The sequence below is a fragment of the Borostomias antarcticus genome (genome assembly GCF_949987555.1).
Source record: "Borostomias antarcticus genome assembly, chromosome: 5".
In the NCBI taxonomy this organism is placed as follows: Eukaryota; Metazoa; Chordata; class Actinopteri; order Stomiiformes; family Stomiidae; genus Borostomias; species Borostomias antarcticus.
This window is the reverse complement of record NC_140238.1, coordinates 10,970,114-10,990,665: the sequence shown is the minus strand read 5'-3', so window position 1 is coordinate 10,990,665 and position 20,552 is coordinate 10,970,114. Positions and strand designations below refer to the sequence as shown.

The 20,552-nt window shown below is 50.9% G+C and overlaps 2 protein-coding genes across 2 annotated transcripts in view; both read right to left on the bottom strand.

Annotated features, from left to right (window-relative positions):
- Window positions 1-1,993: 1,993 nt before the first annotated feature.
- fbxo34 (F-box protein 34) lies at window positions 1,994-17,346 on the bottom strand. Its single transcript, XM_084438096.1, has 3 exons — window positions 17,136-17,346; window positions 10,673-10,895; window positions 1,994-5,722 (listed from the first exon to the last, which is right to left on the bottom strand). The coding sequence occupies exon 3, from the start codon at window positions 5,710-5,712 to the stop codon at window positions 3,538-3,540; it is 2,175 nt and encodes a 724-aa protein (XP_084294222.1). The 5' UTR covers window positions 5,713-5,722; window positions 10,673-10,895; window positions 17,136-17,346; the 3' UTR covers window positions 1,994-3,537.
- A 2,862-nt stretch (window positions 17,347-20,208) lies between these two features.
- Window positions 20,209-20,552, bottom strand: part of lgals3b (lectin, galactoside binding soluble 3b) — a gene marked incomplete at both ends in the record, with an annotated part of 2,605 nt that continues 2,261 nt past the window's right edge. The window contains 2 exons of the mRNA XM_084438897.1: window positions 20,209-20,367; window positions 20,462-20,552. The exon at window positions 20,462-20,552 is cut by the window's right edge and continues 78 nt beyond it. Of these exons, the coding sequence (XP_084295023.1) occupies window positions 20,209-20,367; window positions 20,462-20,552 (250 nt within the window). The remainder of the gene's footprint in view (window positions 20,368-20,461) is intronic.

Here is a 20,552-nt window from a genome sequence, read left to right as displayed (position 1 = left end):
TGTAGGAGTTCGTTATCGTTAAGTATGAGGCATGGAAATGGTAAAAACAAGGAAAAAATGGCACATTAAGAGCAAAATGGCTGACTTCCTGTTGGATGTTGGGTATAGCTCCTATGAACTACATATGCCCACCAAATTTCGTTAGCCTACATCAAACTGAAAGGTGGGGCTCGCCATTTAAAATTTTCCAGGGGGCGCTCTTGAGCCGTTTTGCAACACCCATTTCCGTCACCCATGAAATATCACATTTTTCACTGGGACTGACGTACTGCAAAGTTTCATGCGTTTTCATCGATGTTTAGGCCACCAAAAAGGCATTTGTTTGGGGAGAAGATGGTAGAAGGGAGAATAATCCTTACAATTTAAATAGGGCCTTGCACCGCCAGTGCTTGGGCCCCAACTATGTATGAGCTGGCCTCCCAGTGGTGGAATGAACTGCCCACTGACGTCAGGACAGCAGTCGCTGCAGGCTCAAAACTCACCTCTTTAAGAAGTATTACCAGGATCCTCCTTAAGCACCTATTGTATTTATATTTTGCTACTCATGCACTTTGCCTTCAGCACTAGATTATGCTCTTAATTCTCTTGTTTAGAAAGGAGATGCACTTGAGTTCTAGGGATTAGTAGTACACTCCCTACGTTAAATGCAATTATTGTAAGTCACTTTGTATAAAAGCATCTGCTGAATCACTGTGTGTGTAAATGTAAGATATTTTGATCCATTGTAGAAACTCCAAGGAACGGAACACACTGCTATTACAAACCTCATCTTAAGTGATATTATATTACAGGGAGTCGATAGCAGTTGCATCCAACAGTATTTTCATAGGTAGAGGGTGTTAGTGGGAAAGGCTTTTGTAATTGGGCCTGTGCGCTGTACCAAGGGCAGTGCTTGTACCTGTCGGTGCTCCACATGCGAAATGCAGTGATCATGCAGCTGGGCCTCCTCAGTCAGAAACACTGAAATCAGAACCACGCTGGAGACCATGGGGTCGTTCATGCCAAGTCTTACTCAATCCCTCCTCCCGCTGCTCTTTGCTGGGAATTCAATTCATTGGCCACCCAACCAGAGAAACAACTTCAAGAATACAACTATTTCAAGAATACACAAACACGCTATCAGGAGACAACCTGATTCATGTAAGATACCATCACACTCATTCTAACATCCACCATATCATACCTTAAATAGACATATTTATTTGGCTTCAAGCTTCTTTTCCCTCTGTTTACAGTGTCTGACAAAAGCATCCTGGCTTTAATTCTGTCAATTATATTGTTGATACATGGACTTGTGCAGGACTGTCCAAATAAGTTCTTAGTCCTAGTTCCTGTAGACTGGTTCCTAGAACAAAGATATAACCGGAACTGATGTTTTTTCTTGTCCAGGACTAAGAATAAACTCTACACTGACCCCCAAATGTTGTACTATAGTAAATTATACTGTATCTAATGTCACACGGCCGAGCTGGACAAGCTGATCTCCATCGGCCTGCTTGCACCTTCAGAGCAGGATCTGTACTAGAAACGACCAGGGGAAAACTGAACGCCCTGCACCAACCAGTCCAGGTCAGCTGGTAAAACCTTGTTTGTGTGTATTTGTGATAAGACTAATATGTTTGAAACCACCACCCAAATAGAAAATTAAAATGTTCCTGGAAAAAAGAAGGAAATGACGGTTGCAACTCATGGCATGTCTTTTCTTAAAAATACACTTTTTTCTGATTTGTGTTTTTTCGCCTATTTTAAGCATGTGTACCAGGGAAATAATTTTGAACTGTAGAAACTAATACGGGCAGAAAAACACATCTGAGTCCAGGCCACAGAAGAGGGAGAGTGAGAGAGAACAGTTCAGTAACATAAAACCACATAAGAATGCACTTTATTGAAGAAAATGACTTTACAGACAGCAGGGATAGTATATAACAAACCTTTTTAAAAAAAAAAAAAAGAAAAAAAAAAAGACCATTATTTTTCCATTTACTGTCATCAGTCCTGATACTCTTTTTTCCAGATGTCCAGTTGAAGCCATTGCAAAGAACAAAACAGGCCAAACCTTTCCCTTGGAGAGACAGCATCGTAAAGGGAGATTTCACCATATATCATCATCAACATAGTAGACATGTTGGAGAGAGTGAAGCTCTGAGAGGCCCAGCTTAGGGAGAACAGCGGTTTAACAGCCCCAACCCCAAACTGTAAAACAAACACCCGATTCATAAATATGTACATGACAGGGTAAAAATAAAAGATGATTTTCTATTCCAAACCAACCTCTAAGATATAAATGCATTCAAGTCAAACTGGTGCCTTGGAGAGGTTCCTCACCCTGTTATTGATATAGGACTCTGCTCTATCTACACATGTAAACACAATCTGGGTCGGAACTGATACTCAAATGAAATCACAGATACAAGGCCATGCGCCCATCCCTCTTCCACTGATACACAGCAGGGTGTAGTAACCCACCTAGACACTAGAAGGTGCAGAACAAGACTGCCGGAGTTTTAACCAGACTTTAACCACTGATAGAAGCGTAACTCTTGATTTTGTGATTGTGAGATTTCTGCTCAAGCTATGGTACTGTGGCTGAGGGTATTTGGGATATTTTGTAAAGACAAGTTCTCCGGCTGGCTACCTGGTTGATCGGGCTGTCTGGAACACCCCCCCACCCCCTAGTCACGGGTCAGTTTTACAGCGTCTCCCAAACATGTCAGAGAACAGGGAGGACCAGCTGATCTTAGCTCCTCACCTGGGTACAGGCGATGAACCAAGTGGGGTAGTACATACTGTAGTATCTGATTCACATTGTTCGACCAGGGGAACCTGCAGCTGCTTCCTACCCAACGCCACCAACACTGAGTAACCCACACTTGTGCGGCAGTCTGGGCGGACTGCATCCAGCTGGCAGGTCTGATTGACAATGCTTACTCAGCTCAGCGACCATATTGGTTTTTATCCTTATTGCAGACTCTGTGTAGGGCACAAGCACAGATCGAAAAAACCTGAAGAGAAACCTCTACTGAACTTTCTCTTCGATACAAACTCAAGACAGGATGAAAATCGACCATTGGGTGGAAGTAAATTATAAATACCCTGACGGAATTCTTCTGAGGATGAAGAATTCTTCAACGGGTTAAAGTGCTGACAATCTCAGAGGACCTGAGGGCTGAAGACGTGGGGGTGGGGGGGGGTAGGAGGTGGTGGGGAGGGTGTGAGGACTGGGGCAGGGTTATGAAGAAGACAGAGGTTGGGGCGGCTGTAGCAAGGGTGGTGGGGACGGTGTTATGTGGAAGAGATCCAGCAACAACTCCTCATCCTCCTCATGGTCAGTATCAGTATCGGCAACCTGGTTGCACTCAGACAAGACGCCCACTAGTAAATGCACATGCGCATATATGGCAACACAATGGCCCAAACACACACTCGCACTCCCAAAACGCACGCGCGCACACGCTCACACAAGCACATATTGATTAAACCCTCAAGAGGCAGAAAGCGCACAGACGGTCATTCAGTCAGTCGGTCAGTAGTCCGCCCCTAGGCCGCTGCCTCCTCCTCAGCGTCCCTGGCCCTCTTATAGATGGGCATGCTGATACTGTGGAAGGCCGGTACCCAGCGGTTGTCGTGCAGCCCCACGTTGCAGCCGGGCGCATCCCTGCGCGTGCCGTAGCAGCACATCCAGTAGCCAGGCCCGTAGGGCATGGCCTGGCAGTAGGGCTTGTGGTGCCAGCGGCAGAGCGACACGTCGCCGCGCCCGTAGCACTTCTTGCACTGCTTGCACGGGTCGTCGCGGTAGCGCGGGTCGCACACCCAGCGCGAGTCGGCCGGCCGCACGCCGTAGCTCTCGATGACGAAGCGGAAGTAGTGGCAAGAGCACTTGAGGGCGGCCAGGGCGCGGGTGGGCAGCAGGGAGAAGATCTGCAGCAGGACGTGGTGCGGCAGCAGGGCCAGGTACTGCTGCGGCTCCAGGAGCAGCTGGATCTTGAAGCGCACCTCCAGGAACTCGTGGGAGACCAGGCGGCGCAGCGGGAAGGGGGCGGGGTCGCGACGCTCGCCGCCCTCCTCCTCGTCCTCCTCCTCCTCTCTCTCCTCGTCTTTGTCCGAGGGGCGAGCGACAGAGGCGGGGCGGGAGAAGGGGGCGGGGGGCAGAGTCTTGGACCACTCGGGCTCTGTGTCCAGGGGGGCGTGTGTGCGGGGCTGGTGGGGGTGTGTGTGTGTTTGCGGTTCTGAGACGGGGGGCGGGGGGAAGAACAGCATGCCAGGCAACGGCTCCCCCTCCTCCCCCTCCTCCTCCTCCTCTCTCTGTCTGGCAGCGTCCGAGTTGTCCTGGTCGAACAGCTGTCCAGCCTCTCCGCTGCAGGTGTTTGTCAGGACCTCTGGCGCTCCGGCTTCGGGGTCAGGCGTGGCGCCGGGCGTTTCCGGGGGCCCGGTGGGGCCATCCGGGGGCTGGTCCCGGCCGGCGGGGGGGGACAGAGGAGGAGGCGGAGGAGGCAGGGCGGAGGCGGAGCAGGCGTCCGCCCCGGCTAGCAGCACCCGTCCCACGATCCTCCTCAGGCTGTTGTTCCTGGAGAGCTCCCCCCCCCCTCCTCCACCTCCCTCCCTCACGCCCCTTCGTTTCAGGCACTCCGACTCCAGCTTGGCCACCATGTCGGACACGCGGACGCTCTCCCCCCCCTCCTCGTCCTGGCCGTCCCTGGGCGCCGGCTCCGGGGGGGCCTTGGATAGGGTGATGGTGGTAGAGCTGCGCAGCGACACGGGCTTGGAGTCCACCTGCTGGTCACTGGCTCTCTGCTCCAGGAACGCCACCATCTCCACCACCGAGAGAGACTTCCCCCCTTCCTCCTCCTCCACCTCCTCCTCCTCCTCCTCCTCCGCCCTGCAGTCCTGCTCCTCTGCGGACACCCCACTCTCCGGCGCCCCCTCCGGAGACGTCTGGGGGGCGCAGGGCGCGTCTCTCTCCTGGGGGGTCTGGTTGTGGTGGGCGGACCGCCGACGCCGCTTGGCCACCAGGCACTCGCCCTCCCAGCAGCCCTTCGCCTTCATCGACACCACGCGCACCTGCTGCGCCGGCGTACCGTGCGCCGGGCCCGACTCCTCCTCCGCGTCCGGCATTGGCTCGGACTCGCCGCCGTCGCAGTCTCCGCTGCCGTCTTCCCCGTCGTCAGCTCTGCCGCCGCGCTGCGGCGAGGCGAAGATGGCGATCTTCTCCTTGGTGTTGCCGGGCTTGATGACGGCCCAGATGTCCAGGGTGCCGCCGCCCTCCCTGTCGTGGTGGGCCTGGTACTGGGCCTGGAACAGGCCCAGCGACCCCTCACTGTCCCAGCCGGACGACAGCAGCAGCAGGGAGGAGGTGAACGATCCCTGGGAGGACGAGGACGATGACGACTTGGTCTTCCGAGGCCGGGGGACGTGGAAGTCCCCGCTCAGCCTGGAGGCGGGGCAGCCGTTGTGGTTGGCGTTGTGCGCGGGGGCGCCACTACGAAGGGTATTGGTGGAGATGAGGGCGAGCGGGCTGCGCCCCCCGGAGGAGGAGGAGGGGGGTCCGGTGGTGGAGGTGGAGGAGGAGGAGGAGCCCGTGCGGGGGGCGGAGTATACTGGGCGCAGCCCCCACTCTGTCCTCATCGCCCCCTGGTGGCGGAGGTGCAGGCCATCCGGACAGGGCTCAAGGCGCAGCTCACTCTTTTGCAGCGTGGGGTAGGGCTTCAGGTGCATGGCGGCCAGCCTGGGGAGGGAGCAGGGGGGATGACTGGTTAGGTGGTACAGATGACGGAGCGATAAACCAAGGCATGCACACCGTCCAAACAGAATTCTCTCTCTCTCTATTACAGACGGATACGAGTGTTAAAGGTGTATTCCACTAAGAACAGTGATTTTTCTGCCTCTCGAGCAGCGTCGTAAGGTAGGAAGGGTTGAGGGACCGAAGCGTTACCCAGAAACGGAGTGTCCGTCGCGCTTTAGGGGAACTGTTTGAGCGCTGGAGAAGTGGAGCACCAGGAGAATACTGCTAGTGTCCTGCGAGCGCTTTGCAGAGAGCACAGCCGCCTACTCTCTCTGTGGAGTGTTTCTGGAGCCAGCAGAGAAGGTGTGTCACTCTAAACCTGCCAACAGCAATAACAACAGCAGCTGTTCCCCCAGCCCCCCTCCTCTGACAATGAGAGCTGCTGTTCCCTCCGCCTCCCTCTGCTGACATAATAAGAACAGAAAGACACAGCTGAAGCCCAGACACAGCTGGGGTCTCAGCTGACCGAGTCTCTCTCTCTTTCTCTTTCTCTTTCACACACACACACACACACACACACACACACACACACACACACACACACACACACACACACACACACTCTCGCTCTCTGATACAAACAATCACCAACACTTTCTCTCAGCCACACTCTCGCACTCACACACACACAGTTACACACAGTCTCTCTCTCACACACAAACACACACGTATGGCTGCAGCGACGCACATGTACAGTATGCACAAACACACAGTCTCTCACACAGACACACACACACATACAGCTGCAGCGACGTACAAGCACATGTACAGTATGCGCACACACACACACACACACACACACACACACACACACACACACACACACACACACACACACACACACACACACACACACACAGCTGGCTGCAGCCTGTGGGACAACCAGGCAGGCTCTAGCCCTCACAGGCACAAGTGCATATAAGGCATTCTTCACTGCAGGCTTGGAGCCCTGATGATAGTGGACAGGGAGGGAGGTGTGTGTGTGTGTGCGCGCGCGAGCGAGTCACGTGACCAAATCCGGGATGGCATGCAGGGAGGGTTAGGTGACAAGGGGGACTGCAGCTTTCTAGGGGCGGAGTCAAACAGACTCTATCCTCTCATTGGCTGGCAAAGGAGTGTGTGTGTGAAATGTCGTGCCCGAGCAGAGAATGTCAGTTGTTGCGCCCTTGAAAGGGCCGGGGACGACTCCCGAGTGCCGAGCACCCTCACTTTTTCACCTGCTCTCTCTCTTTCTCCACCTCCTTCTGTCTCTCTTTCTTTCTCTCTCTACAGTTCTCTCTGGCTTTTGTCCCCCTATATCTCTCCTTCCCCCCCAGTGTGCTGCTGTCTGAGTGAGACCAGAGAGGAGCACTGTTTCTGTCAGGCAGTTATTCCAGTTACATTCCTACTGTACTTGTACTTTAACCAACTGGTACAAGATTTTGCACGCGCGGCACACGCTGGTGGCCGACATTCAATGCCGGTCGGAGGTGGAGAAGGGAGGGGGGGGGGTGGGGGGGGGACGCCGGGCCAGATGTGCGGAGTGGTCTCTCCCGCAGTGGACTGAGGAGGGGCGGCGAGGAGTGCAACAGGTCAACAATAACCCTGGCTCTCGTCGTCATGGCAGCCAGAAGCACACTTCCTGGCACACGGCTCCGTCCGCTTCCTGGTTACTGTGACATCGCCTTGGCAACAGGTCCAAGGGGCAGATATTGGTTCATCTGGTTACTGAGGCCCCTGTGTAGGTCACCACGTGACGGGCAATGACGTAATGACGGGCCAATAGTAGGATGGATCTACCGGGAAGAACCAGCCCACCCCTGGATCCTCACTGCCAGAACAGTTAGTCATTAGCTGGCCGAGCCAGTGACATCAACACAGGACACACAGCTCCAGGACAGGAGGGCTGTCTGGGAGGGGCTCCTGCTTATGGCGGCCCTGGCGTCAGCCATGTTGTAAATGTCCTGGGATGGTTCAAACAGAGACGGAGGGAGGGGGGGGGGGGGGGGGGGGGGGGCGGGCTATTTTATCTCCACTTCCTCTTATCTTCTCTCCTCTATTGTGGTTGTTGAAGCTCAGGAATAACATCCTGCCGTCACCATCCTGACCACGTGAGCTCACGTTCTGCTCCTCTCTCCGCGGATCAGTCTGGTAACCCTCAGGTTCAGACAGATTTCCACCCGCTCTGGCCCCTGTCGGGCCAATCGCAACCGTTTATCTAGTATGGGGCGGGTTTGATGACTGCACAGAGGAGCGCCGTTGGCCTATTCTCGTAATAAATGGCTGCCGCTAATGTGGAGCGGTCTGTTGAATCCTCCGTCACGGCAGTATCAAAACAAACGGTGTATTTTCTCTAAAAGAAGAACAAACAGCTGCACGTGAAGCGTTTGTTGATAAAGCGTTTGCCGTACTGCGACAGGATTTGGTAAGAGTTTACTTTGACCAACTGGTCGCCAAAAAGATGAGGCACAGGGAAAACCCATGTTTCGTTGCTCTGATTGGTTGTAGGCCTACCCTATTGCATCCAGAGGCACTTTTGGTCTGTACCCGTTAATAGGCTACAGGAATAAGCAATAAGTCATTGTATAATTGTATACAACCTGTGTAGTACAGGACAATAAAGCTCTTGTGTTTGGCCAGGAGTCAGCTGAGCTCTATGGTTACTGAGGTAAACAGTACATTCACAGCGTAGGCCTGTGTGTTACACTATTCTCCTTTGCTGCTCTGCATGTCAGACACTTAGTCACCCCTGTTGCATAGCGGCTAACATGTCCCCCTTATTACACACAGGCTACATGTTCCATCTGAGTGTTTTGCAACTTTGGCAGCTGCAGAAAGCGTATCTACTGTAGCCCCCCTGTCTGTCCCTCACTGTTGCAGTGTTACTCACTCTCACACAACATGTAGATGATAGAGCTTTCCCCTTCCCTGCTGCACCCCGCCCCCTAGCCTCTAACACAACCTCCTAGTCTGACCCTGCCCCTAATATAACCTCCTAGTCTGACCCCTCCCCCTAGCCTCTAACACAACCTCCTAGTCTGCCCCTAGCCTCTAATATAACCTCCTAGTCTGACCCTGCCCCTAGCCTCTAACATAACCTCCTAGTCTGACCCTGCCCCTAGCCTCTAATATAACCTCCTAGTCTGACCCTGCCCCTAGCCTCTAACATAACCTCCTAGTCTGACCCCGCCCCTAGCCTCTAATATAACCTCCTAGTCTGACCCTGCCCCTAGCCTCTAATATAACCTCCTAGTCTGACCCTGCCCCTAGCCTCTAACATAACCTCCTAGTCTGACCCCGCCCCTAGCCTCTAACATAACCTCCTAGTCTGACCCTGCCCCTAGCCTCTAATATAACCTCCTAGTCTGACCCCGCCCCTAGCCTCTAATATAACCTCCTAGTCTGACCCTGCCCCTAGCCTCTAACATAACCTCCTAGTCTGACCCTGCCCATAGCCTCTAATATAACCTCCTAGTCTGACCCTGCCCCTAGCCTCTAATATAACCTCCTAGTCTGACCCCGCCCCTAGCCTCTAATATAACCTCCTAGTCTGACCCCGACAGGAACCCAGCTCCCACTCTGGCCCCCGCACATCAGCCTCACCCCCTGTTCTACCCCCCAGCCCCCACACAGCCTCTAACCCTCCCCAGTCCCTACAGTGACCCCCACACTCTACTATCTCAGCCCCTATTCCCCCCTATTCCCCCCTCAACCCCCCCCCCCCAACCCAACCCCTGCAAAGTCAGACTTTCCTCAAGAGGTGGCCTGGAGCCAAAACACACATCAGTGCTAATGGCTAATTTGAGGGGGAAAAGTACAACCAGCGTTATGTAAAAGGAAAACAGGCAGGCCTTGGATTTACAGGCCAGAGAGGAGTGAGTCACCGGGCTCTGATGAGGTGAGCTCATACCCTCGCCCAGCCCTGCCTACACCAAACTACAGCCTCCAAGACCTCGGCTGCGTCTCCACAGGCCGCGATCTCTCCCTCCCCTCATCTCCACTCCTCTCCTTCAGCTGCCCCTCTGCACTGTTCTGTCCACATAGTCAGAAACAAGGTGTAGCCTTGTTAGCACGCAGCCGATTAGGTACCTGCTCTCGCCTGTCCATTTGTTTAGGAGAGAGAGGAGAGGGAGAGGAAGCAACCCAGACCTATTGAGATGCACCCATCACTGAATCGTGCTCCATAAGGGGCTGCTGGGAAGGCGTCCAACCTGTGAAGTCAGGAATGAAGTCACAGCAGCAATCACGAACCCGCTCCACACTGCAGCTATGGGGAAACGTTATGTTCTTCTTTTGGCGGGGTGGCGTGTGCGTGAATGAGATAATGTGAGTGCGTGTGTGCGTGTGTGTGTGTGTGAGTGAGTGAGTGAGTGAGTGTGTGTGTGAGTGTGTGTGTGTGGGGGGGGGGGGGGGTAGAAATCTGGGCCTACACGAGTCTCCACATGTGGCTGTAAAGCTTGGCATAAACACCCAGGACGTCATTTTACAGACAAGAACATAAACCTGGGAGAGGAGGGGTGGCAGGGGGGGGGGGGGCTACGCCACAGAAAATGTGTTTTATAACTTTGAGAGTCTCCAGAACTAGTCAAACCAGGCTCTGCAAGAACAATGAAAACGCTGTCGGAACACCTGGTGACATCACCCAAGGGCGTCCTTTCCTTTTCAGTGTGGGTGGGCGACCCTTGGCCCCGACTCCCACATTAGCGCCTGGCTAGCTCTGACCCCCGCGACGCACACGCTTGATTTAGAAACGAGAGCCTTCCAGAGGACATAATGACACAAACGCACGTGTAGCGTGGCATGCAGACATCCTGAGCGGATCATTGAACAGAGTTGGTGAAAACGTGACCTGCTCAACCTAACCTGCAGGCACAGAGGTGATTGGTGATTTGTGGCGAGGGGGGTGGGTCTTACCTCCAGACTGATTGTTGGTTGGGCGACGGCGTCCTAGGTTCCCCGTGACAGGCGGCTCCGCAGCCTGTCGTAAGATTCACATTTCTCACACATTCACCAAGCTCCTCCCTCCTCCAGTCCAGCGTGACGCCTGATAGGGCTGTCTCCCCGTCCGTCCTCTAGTCCTGCTCCCCGGCAGGCTAGGGTCGTGACCCGGTGACCTCTGGGCTCAGGGCTCCACCCACTGTGTAGAGACAGGAAGAGGAACGGTTAGGAGGAGAACAGCTCTCACTCACACACTCACACACTCACACGTGCTGGTGCATGTTAGGATAATTGCGGAGCCGTTTCCTCCCCAGCCCCAGCAGCCCAGGGGGACAGGGAGGGCTGATACCCATACTGGGGGATTCTTCTTGTGTTTCCATGACTGCTCGCTGGTTAGCCGGCTGCCCTGACGTAGCCCTGATACACCCTACACTGTACTAGAGGTACTATAGCCCTGATACACCCTACACTGTACTAGAGGTACTATAGCCCTGATACACCCTGCACTGTACTAGAGGTACTATAACCCTGATACACCCTGAACTGTACTAGAGGTACTATAGCCCTGATACACCCTGAACTGTACTAGAGGTACTATAGCCCTGATACACCCTGAACTGTACTAGAGGTACTATAGCCCTGATACACCCTGAACTGTACTAGAGGTACTATAGCCCTGATACACCCTGAACTGTACTAGAGGTACTATAGCCCTGATACACCCTGCACTGTACTAGAGGTACTATAGCCCTGATACACCCTGCACTGTACTAGAGGTACTATAGCCCTGATACACCCTGAACTGTACTAGAGGTACTATAGCCCTGATATACACTGCACTGTACTAGAGGTACTATAGCCCTGATACACCCTGCACTGTACTAGAGGTACTATAGCCCTGATACACCCTGAACTGTACTAGAGGTACTATAGCCCTGATACACACTGCACTGTACTAGAGGTACTATAGCCCTGATACACCCTGAACTGTACTAGAGGTACTATAGCCCTGATACACACTGCACTGTACTAGAGGTACTATAGCCCTGATACACCCTGCACTGTACTAGAGGTACTATAGCCCTGATACACCCTGCACTGTACTAGAGGTACTATTGCCCTGATACACCCTCCACTGTACTAGAGGTACTACTGACTTAGCACTGATATACCCAACACTGTACTCAAACTACTGACCCATCGGGGTGCAAAAGGGAGGTTTTTGCGAACCTGCAAATGGCAAAAAAAAATCCTATCCTACTTTATGAAGTTGATATCGGTATGCTGCTGAATACCATAATGATTTTTGTTAACTCAACCTGGCACTTTCATTGGCCAGCGAGCCAGCCAACCAACAAGCCAGCCAGCCAGCCAGCCAACCAACAAGCCAGCCAGCCAGCCAGCCAGCCAACCAACCAACCAACCAACAAGCCAACCAACAAGCCAGCCAGCCAACCAACAAGCCAGCCAGCCAGCCAGCCAACCAACAAGCCAGCCAGCCAACCAACCAACCAACAAGCCAGCCAGCCAACCAAGCCAGCCAGCCAGCCAGTCAACAAGCCAGCCAGCCAGCCACCAACAAGCCAGCCACCAACAAGCCAGCCAGCCAGCCAACCAACAAGCCAGCCAGCGCCAGGTTCAGGCTATAACATGTTGCTACTGTGGTTAACTAACTTCCCCATTCATCCTTTCCTTTCTGAACCGTTAAATCCCTAAAACAACCAAGCAGAAACACAGGTAGGCTAACTGTAGGCTGACTCCTGCAGAAGAAAGGGATGATTTAAATTCGCAACCACCGATTTGAGCCAACAATGTGCCACTGTATCAAACCTGGAGTCTGTATCAAACCTGGAGTCTGTATCAAACCTGGAGTCTGTATCAAACCTGGAGTCTGTATCAAACCTGGAGTCTGTATCAAACCTGGAGTCTGTCTTACTTCTCCTCAGTGTTCTGGTCAGATCAGGCTGAATCAAACAACAGTTTAAAAAATATATATATTTGAGGAGATGAGAGATAACAATACGGCTGCCCTAAATACAGTCTAGCCTTGATGTAAACTCCTCAGTCCCACCAATCAAAACAGAGAGAAGCCAAGACACCACTTGACTTGAAAGGCCTACAGAGGCGGCCAACCCTACTACATCTAAAGACCGGGACTAGAATGACAGGATCCTCTTCAAGTGCCCATACAGTGGAGGCAGAGTACAGTACAGTGTATAGACCCCGCCGGGACCAGCTAACCAGCTACATGACAGAGGAATGGAAACATGGCTCCCCACTTCCCCCTCCACTCTCATTGGCTGGCAGAGGAAAACAAGCGCCCAGTTTGTTTTCAAAGAGATATGTCAGCCATGAAGAGCAGATAAGCCTGAACAAAAGCTGCTTTGGGAACAGTGGCCAAGGGACACGAGGGAGCAGAAGGGGGTGTATGTGAGGGGTGAGTGTGTGTTAGAGAGGGAGAGAGAGAATGAGAGAGAGACTGAGTGTGTATGGGAATGAGAGGTGGATTGTGTGTGTGTGTGTGTGTGTGTGTGTTTGTGCATGCACATGCTTGTGTCACTGCAGCCGTGTGTGTGTGTGTGTGTGTGTGTGTGTGCAAGCACCCCCTGGTACGACCCACTATTGGACTGTTCTACAACCAGGCTATGGAAGAGGAGAGGAGCGATGGAATAGAGGAGGAGAGGAGAGCTCAGATCCTACAGGCTTCGTCTGTGTCTCTCTGTGTCGAGCCTCCTGTGATCCTGCCTGCCGGGGGGCTGCTGACCCTGGGCAGCCTTTCAGTGGGGCTGTGCTTCATTCAACACGTAGACTACAGAATTCAAAATGCATTGCAGACAGATGACCAGCTTATCAATCCATTTGGTCATTTCTAATCCAGACTAGACCTGGAGAGTCTGAGCCTGGCAGATGAGCTGCAGTGCAAAAACACAATACTGGCCAATATCTCAAAGTTGTGTTTATTTGTCACATATGTACTACACAATGAGTAGTGATTGACATTTTTTAAAATGAAAATAAAAAATTAACCCTTGCACAGTTGGAGTGCATACAGTAAGGGTGATGTTAATGACCTACACAGTTACGTTGGTGGTGAAGACTGGAGGGCAGCATAAAGATTAAAGATTCAATCTGTAACTCAGTGGACCTACTAGTCCAGGGGTTGTTATCTAGTCAGTGTGACTGAGACAACCTGGCCTGTCAGGTACGCTCTTCCATTTTTTCAGGAGATGTCAACAGGAAATGATAGGGCGGCAAAGCAATCAATATTGAGAGAATACATCAAACAAACACACACACACACACAAACACACACACACACACACACACACACACACAGGCACAGTCACGCACCCATGCACACACAGCCCTAATATGACCTGCTTTTCTAGAAAAACAGAATCCCTAGCTGCCCATCCTCAGAACAATTGAGGACATAACAGGGTGGGAACAATGTGTCTTCTCTTGCTAACTTCCACTGTCCTCATTCTACGACGGACGAATAGGCCAGACAATGACAGGCGCAGACCAAGCTAGTACTGACAGACCCAGACCAAACTACTGACAGACCCGGACCAAACTACTGACAGACCCAGACCAAACTACTGACAGACCCAGACCAAACTACTGACAGACCCAGACCAAACTACTGACAGACCCAGACCAAACTACTGACAGACCCGGACCAAACTACTGACAGACTCAGACCAAACTACTGACAGACTCAGACCAAACTACTGACAGACTCGGACCAAACTACTGACAGACTCGGACCAAACTACTGACAGACTCGGACCAAACTACTGACAGACTCAGACCAAACTACTGACAGACCTGGACCAAACTACTGACAGACCTGGACCAAACTACTGACAGACTCGGACCAAACTACTGACAGACTCAGACCAAACTACTGACAGACCCAGACCAAACTACTGACAGACCCAGACCAAACTACTGACAGACTCAGACCAAACTACTGACAGACTCAGACCAAACTACTGACAGACTCAGACCAAACTACTGACAGATCCCAAACATATCCTCTCACAGCTACTAACAGAGCTAGACCCATCATCCCTGCAGCTGAAGAGTGAGTGAAGGCATTCGATGTAATCATCTGAGAAGGATACCTAAACAATATTCTCTTTCTAGCCTTGCTTGGTCTGCTGAACAGTTTAACTGTCAAAGTATGCACCACGTACTTCCAATACTATATCTAGTTACACAATATCTGTTAAAGCCAGGAGTAGGCCTAGCCACCACGCAATCCCTCCGTCTCTCTCGTTAAAAAACACGACTAGGCTATTTTCTATCTGACAGAGAGAGAGAGAGAGAGAGAGAGAGAGAGAGAGATACATGTTTCCTCTACATTCCTCCTGCAGAGGCGTTCTCTTTAGATTCCTCACAACTGAACGATACTGTTTCTCCCTGCAGCCTGCCACAGACTACAGCAGCACCGAGTATGTAGCTGGCCTGTGTGTGTTTGAGTGAATGTGTGTGTGTGTCTGTGTGTGTGTTAAGAGTGTTTATGAGTGAAGAGAATGTAACTTGCCTTTGTGTAAGTGTGTGTGTATGTGTGGGCCAAACAACTCAAGGGTATGTCGCTGTGTGTGTGTGTGTGCGCGCGCGCGCTTGTGGACGTAGTCCACAGTATGCTTGCATGCAGGCCAGCGAGTACAGTGGAGTTGAGTGAGTGAAGCGCACAGCACTCTGCAATTCCCTTTCTCTTCGGTCTTCACACACACACACACACACACACACACACACACACACACACGCACACACGCACGCACACACGCACACATGGCCTGACTGGTCTGGTTCAGGACTGGGTTACACCTAAACGACACCTTGGCTGGACAGCCTCTAGCCAGACAGCTGCTACTGGCCCAGGAAGAGCCCGACTTCACTTTAGAGGCACACGTGTGTGTAGCTGCTGTAGGAGAGGGGAGGGGAGGAGACAGGGGGTATAAATACATGTCAAGTCTTGTGAGCGAGGCACCAATGGAGAGCCGGAACCCTCTAGTTAAGTCTATATACGGCAAAGGTGGGTAATCAATAGTTTTGGAATGCCTGGCCGCACGTCTGGTGAGGCTGGCAGCCAGGGAAGTTATTATGCTGGCTAATAGGTGTCAGATTCCCCTCCTCCACTCAACAACATGCGCTCTCTTTCCACTGGTACACACATAGCATGGAGGGCGTACACACAAACAAGACACAAATAGGCCATGCTAGTGGGACCAGGTTTCAGTCCCATGACTTGAGAGTGAGTGTGTGTGTGTGAGAGAGAGAGAGGTGAACAGGACACCCTGAATGAAACGGAGGTCCAACAGAGCAAGTGGAGATATCCAGTATCAGCTGCATCAAGCTGCAAGGCAGCAAGGAACGTCTTCTTCTGCATTCAAGAACACAATAAGGGAACTGGAATCAGAACATACCTCCGTGTTCTAGGACGTCTGCAGCAGGTCTCTGCCTGCTACGACCCAACATGACACTGCTGCCCTGATAACTGCCCCCCGCATGAAATTCATCTCAGAGTCATTTGAATGAATTTCCCTTACAGGTTCAGGCTGGCCTACTGATCCATCTACGATCTGTTTCAGAAGAACATGTTGTCGAACCTGTCAGCTCTCCGACAAAACACTCACTTAACTTGACCCAGAGCCAGTGGCAGTTATCAATAGTCAGGCTATGCTCTGTTTCAGCAACCATACTGTTATCAAAGGCAATGACTAGATCTATTGGCTCATCTTGCCAGGTTCAGACCTATGGTTTGAGGAATGGAGAACTGCAGTCCCACCTCCGAAGACTAGCCAGGCTGTGGTTAGTATGGTGGAACGCCCTTCACCTGACTGCCTTGGTGCATGCAGCATTCCCTAGCACGACAGGTGACAAATATTGGGATTTTAAACACGACAGCACAACACAGCACACGGGAAAGAAGACGTTCAACGAATATATTCAACACAGGCCCTATCCTTCATGTTGTGTTGATAGCTATAAGCTGTGAAGCAACAGCATTCAAGGGTGTAGCTAACGTTAACGTCGTTAATACCAAATGTGCTAGCATTAGCTAGCTACATAAGAGCAAGTACAACATTGGAAAATAAATAAGTTAGCCTAACATAGAACCGCCACAGTGTCCCCACCCGAACCTTTACTTTACAGGCAAGTTAGCAGCCGAAACGCTGTGCTAACTAGCAGGCTACACACTGCGTGCCTTCAGACTCATTTAACGCCAGGCTACAAGGCTAGCATGTGGCTAGTCCTAGTTCACAAGTCTCAATAAAAGTATGCTGTATGACGGCATGTAGATAGAGCATAATTATCTTCTGCCCGATCCGATTACTTTCTACTTGACTATGAAATATGTAGAATTTTCTAGGTACAACAACAGCCTAGCAGTCTCGCATGAGCCCAGGGCTGGAGTCAGACCGACCTGGAGTGGAGGACCGACGAGAACTCGGAAATAACTCCCGTTTCCAAACCTCTCGCCGTTCGAGCACTCGCACGTCCAGGCAGCGCCGTCCTCGCAACTACGCATCGGAGTCTTCGTAAGAAATGTTCATGTTTCAGATGGCCAGATGATTCTGAAAAATATAATCTAGCCCGTCTATAATCTATGCGTACGTTTGCTAGTTTAACTAGCTACAAACCTGTCTGGCCGCACAGTTAGGCAAGAAACGTCCACTACTGGGTAGCGCGCACTGCTCTGACGTATTTCCAACCACGAGGAGCGCGTGTCCGTAGAAAATCCTACACGCGCGCGCCCCAATGGGCCAGGCCAACCATAGGCTACTGTACTTCAGGCCTACCTCAAATATTACCTAACAGAATGTAATTTGAACCACCAGTGCCGAGGTCAGAATGAGAAGTGAACAGAGAAGTTTTGAAATCGTCAAAAATGCATAAGTGGTGGCTATAGGCTAAGTGATCTTTTCACAGAACCACCCTTTAATAGGTTCCCATCAGTTAATACCTGGTATATAGAATAGAGTGATCAATAAATCATAATGTCTGTCTACAGTTTCCATCAAGGCTCCCCAGTCACCCGTTTCCATCATTAAAAATGTATCACTGACTGACCTGACTTTACTTCAGGGCGCTAGGTGTTTCTTTCTTTCCCACACATACTATATGGGTTAAGAGGAGGCAGGGCCAGCCGCAGGAATGTAATCTCTGCTTTCTGTTTGCCTCTCCCTGCTTTTCTTTTGATCTGTCCCTCTTTATAACTTATCGTTTTATCATATACCCAACCAGCAGCAAAGCCGCTATTATCAGTCAAACGTACTGTATGAGCTTTGAACCCAGGAAGAATACAGTATGCCTACTTTCTTTGAGGGAGGTGACCCACATCCAATATTTCTCTCTCTCTCTCTCTGTCCCTCTCTCTCTCTCTCTCTGGCAATCTCCTATTGTATCTCAGTCATGTAAACTTCAAAGAAAAGTGCCATGGAACTCACTGTTCCTGTAAATGGGAGTATCCAAACAATACCTTTATAGTATGTTCTAGTTACTAGTGCTCCCGTCTGTCTGCCTTGCCTGGTGTTGCTGTTTGTAAAATACAATAATATTTGTTCATGATATCTGGTCCCTCTTTTTTCATTCATATTCCATGAGATGCAATGTCTACACCCAAATTTGCTCTGAATTACATAACGGTTTACAATATACAGACATGTTAACAAGATATAGCTGAAGAGGAGCAGTGTAACTGTCTAACCAATCGTAAGCTCTCCTTTAGCTGCTGGTTGGTCATTAGTGAGGAGGTGAGTTTATACCAGTACTTACCAGGAGATGTGGTCTGGCTGACTGATTATGGAGGCATGTCTGTCAGAAGCCTCTGGAAGTTTCTCATGCGTCTACATGCATCCTGTCAGCTATACTGTCAGCTTACTGTCTTACTGTGCAATGCATGGCCTCACAGCCATGGAATGGGGAGGAGCAGTAAAAGTGTGTGTGTATGTGTGTGTGTGTGTGTGTGTGTGCACAGCCAATGTGTGATGGAAAACAATGACCCATAGTTGAAAAACATAGCTCCTTCATCATGACAGGCAGCAACAGGTGGATGCATTCAGATTGAAGAGCATGAGAACAGAAGAGCAGAAATGTGCTACATTTCTGGATCAGTATCTATCTAAGGCAAATCTCCTAATGTAACAGACCATTCAGGATAGCTTTATACTACTATGTGTAACTATACTGTGAGGTAAAGTAAGTTTCTAGATGCGGTTTAACTGAGGCATGCAGGTACAGTACACAGAAAGGATGAAAAGGGCTTGAGAATCACATGATTACATGTGAATACCTTCATAATGAGTGCCTCCAAGTGTAACCTATACGTTTTGGCATGCCCAGGGCGGGATTAGAACATGGGCCTCCCACTTGCGAGGCGAAGGCGCTGACAGTTGCGCCAATAGGGATGTCCCTCTTGGAGAGACTGTCAGCGCTCCTTTGAGGAATGTTTCACCAGTTTCACTACACGTTTCACTCGGTTACACTCATTCCTCACCACCGGACATCCGGGTCATGGCACCAATGTAACCCATGTGTTTCATCATGCCCGGGGCAGGATTAGAACCCCGGTCTCCCACTTGGGAGGCGGACACGCTGACAGTTGCTCCAATAGCTATGTTCCTCTTGGAGGGACTGTCAGCACTCCTTTGAGGAGGGAGTTTCACCAGATACTCTGTGTTTCACTCAGTTACACAAGCTCACTCACTACAGGGTGTGCAGGTACAGCACATAATATAAAAAAGTCAAAAAAAACAAACTGCCTTCTTGAGGCTCTGAGATATTGGTCAGTCTCAACTCTGCCACCCAGTGGTGTAAGACATATATTACACCATGCTGTCACAGCATTCACTGACGACCAAATACATCTATGCACTGTACAGACACATCCTGGCAAGAATAAAAATCAATAAACAGATGCTTTAACCACAACATTAGATGTTTATTATATTGATTTATCTGTTGTTGATTACTAGATCACCTCTCCCTGATTTACTGGCAACCAACGTGACATACCTTCGTACCAGCTATGTATGATGAATTAGAGAATATAAATGTTATGAAGATCCTTTAGCAAAATGGCCTCTTAGAATATAAACATATGGTAATTGGATACCAACTGACAGATGCTATATAAGAATGATAGTCCCAGCAGGCTGGCATTTGAGAATGTACAAGCTACAGAGGGATGATGGAAAGGGAACCAGCTAAGCCCCTTTCCAGGTACAGTACACTATAGTCCTTGAGACTAGAGGGTTAGGACTAAGGGTTTGGGATTAGTGGATTGGGACTAGGAAATTGGGACAAGTGAGTTGGAACTACTATCGGAGCGAGGTTCTTTCTGAACTGGGCCATGATTTTGATACTTTCGCCCTATGCGCTCATGTCTATCTAATCCCTCCAGACCTACTTACATATCTAGGGGGCACAGTAGGGGCAGGGATTTGTTTTTGGACTGGGCCCAGCGGTGCTGGTGGTTCCGGCAGTTTCTGGCCCGGTCAGGGTAGCCTGTCGATCACCACATTGGACAGGGTGACGTCGTTGTAGATGCCCAGGCCGGTGATGCTGTGGAGGTCACGGACACGGTGTTTGTACTCCAGCACATGGGTCTTGTTTACAGCCACGCGGTACTCACTGGCTGTGCACAAGATCTTCATCTGGGGAACAACACACACACACACACACACACATATGAGAAGAGGTTCAGAGTCTAGTGGAGTAGAGTGTGTGTGAGGTTTCCTTCGTCCTCACCTCAAAAGGCTGTCCCTGGGTGAAGGGGAAGACATTAATCTGCCTCTCCTCCTGGCCCCACTTGTTGGCTATCATGGTGTTCCTGACGAAT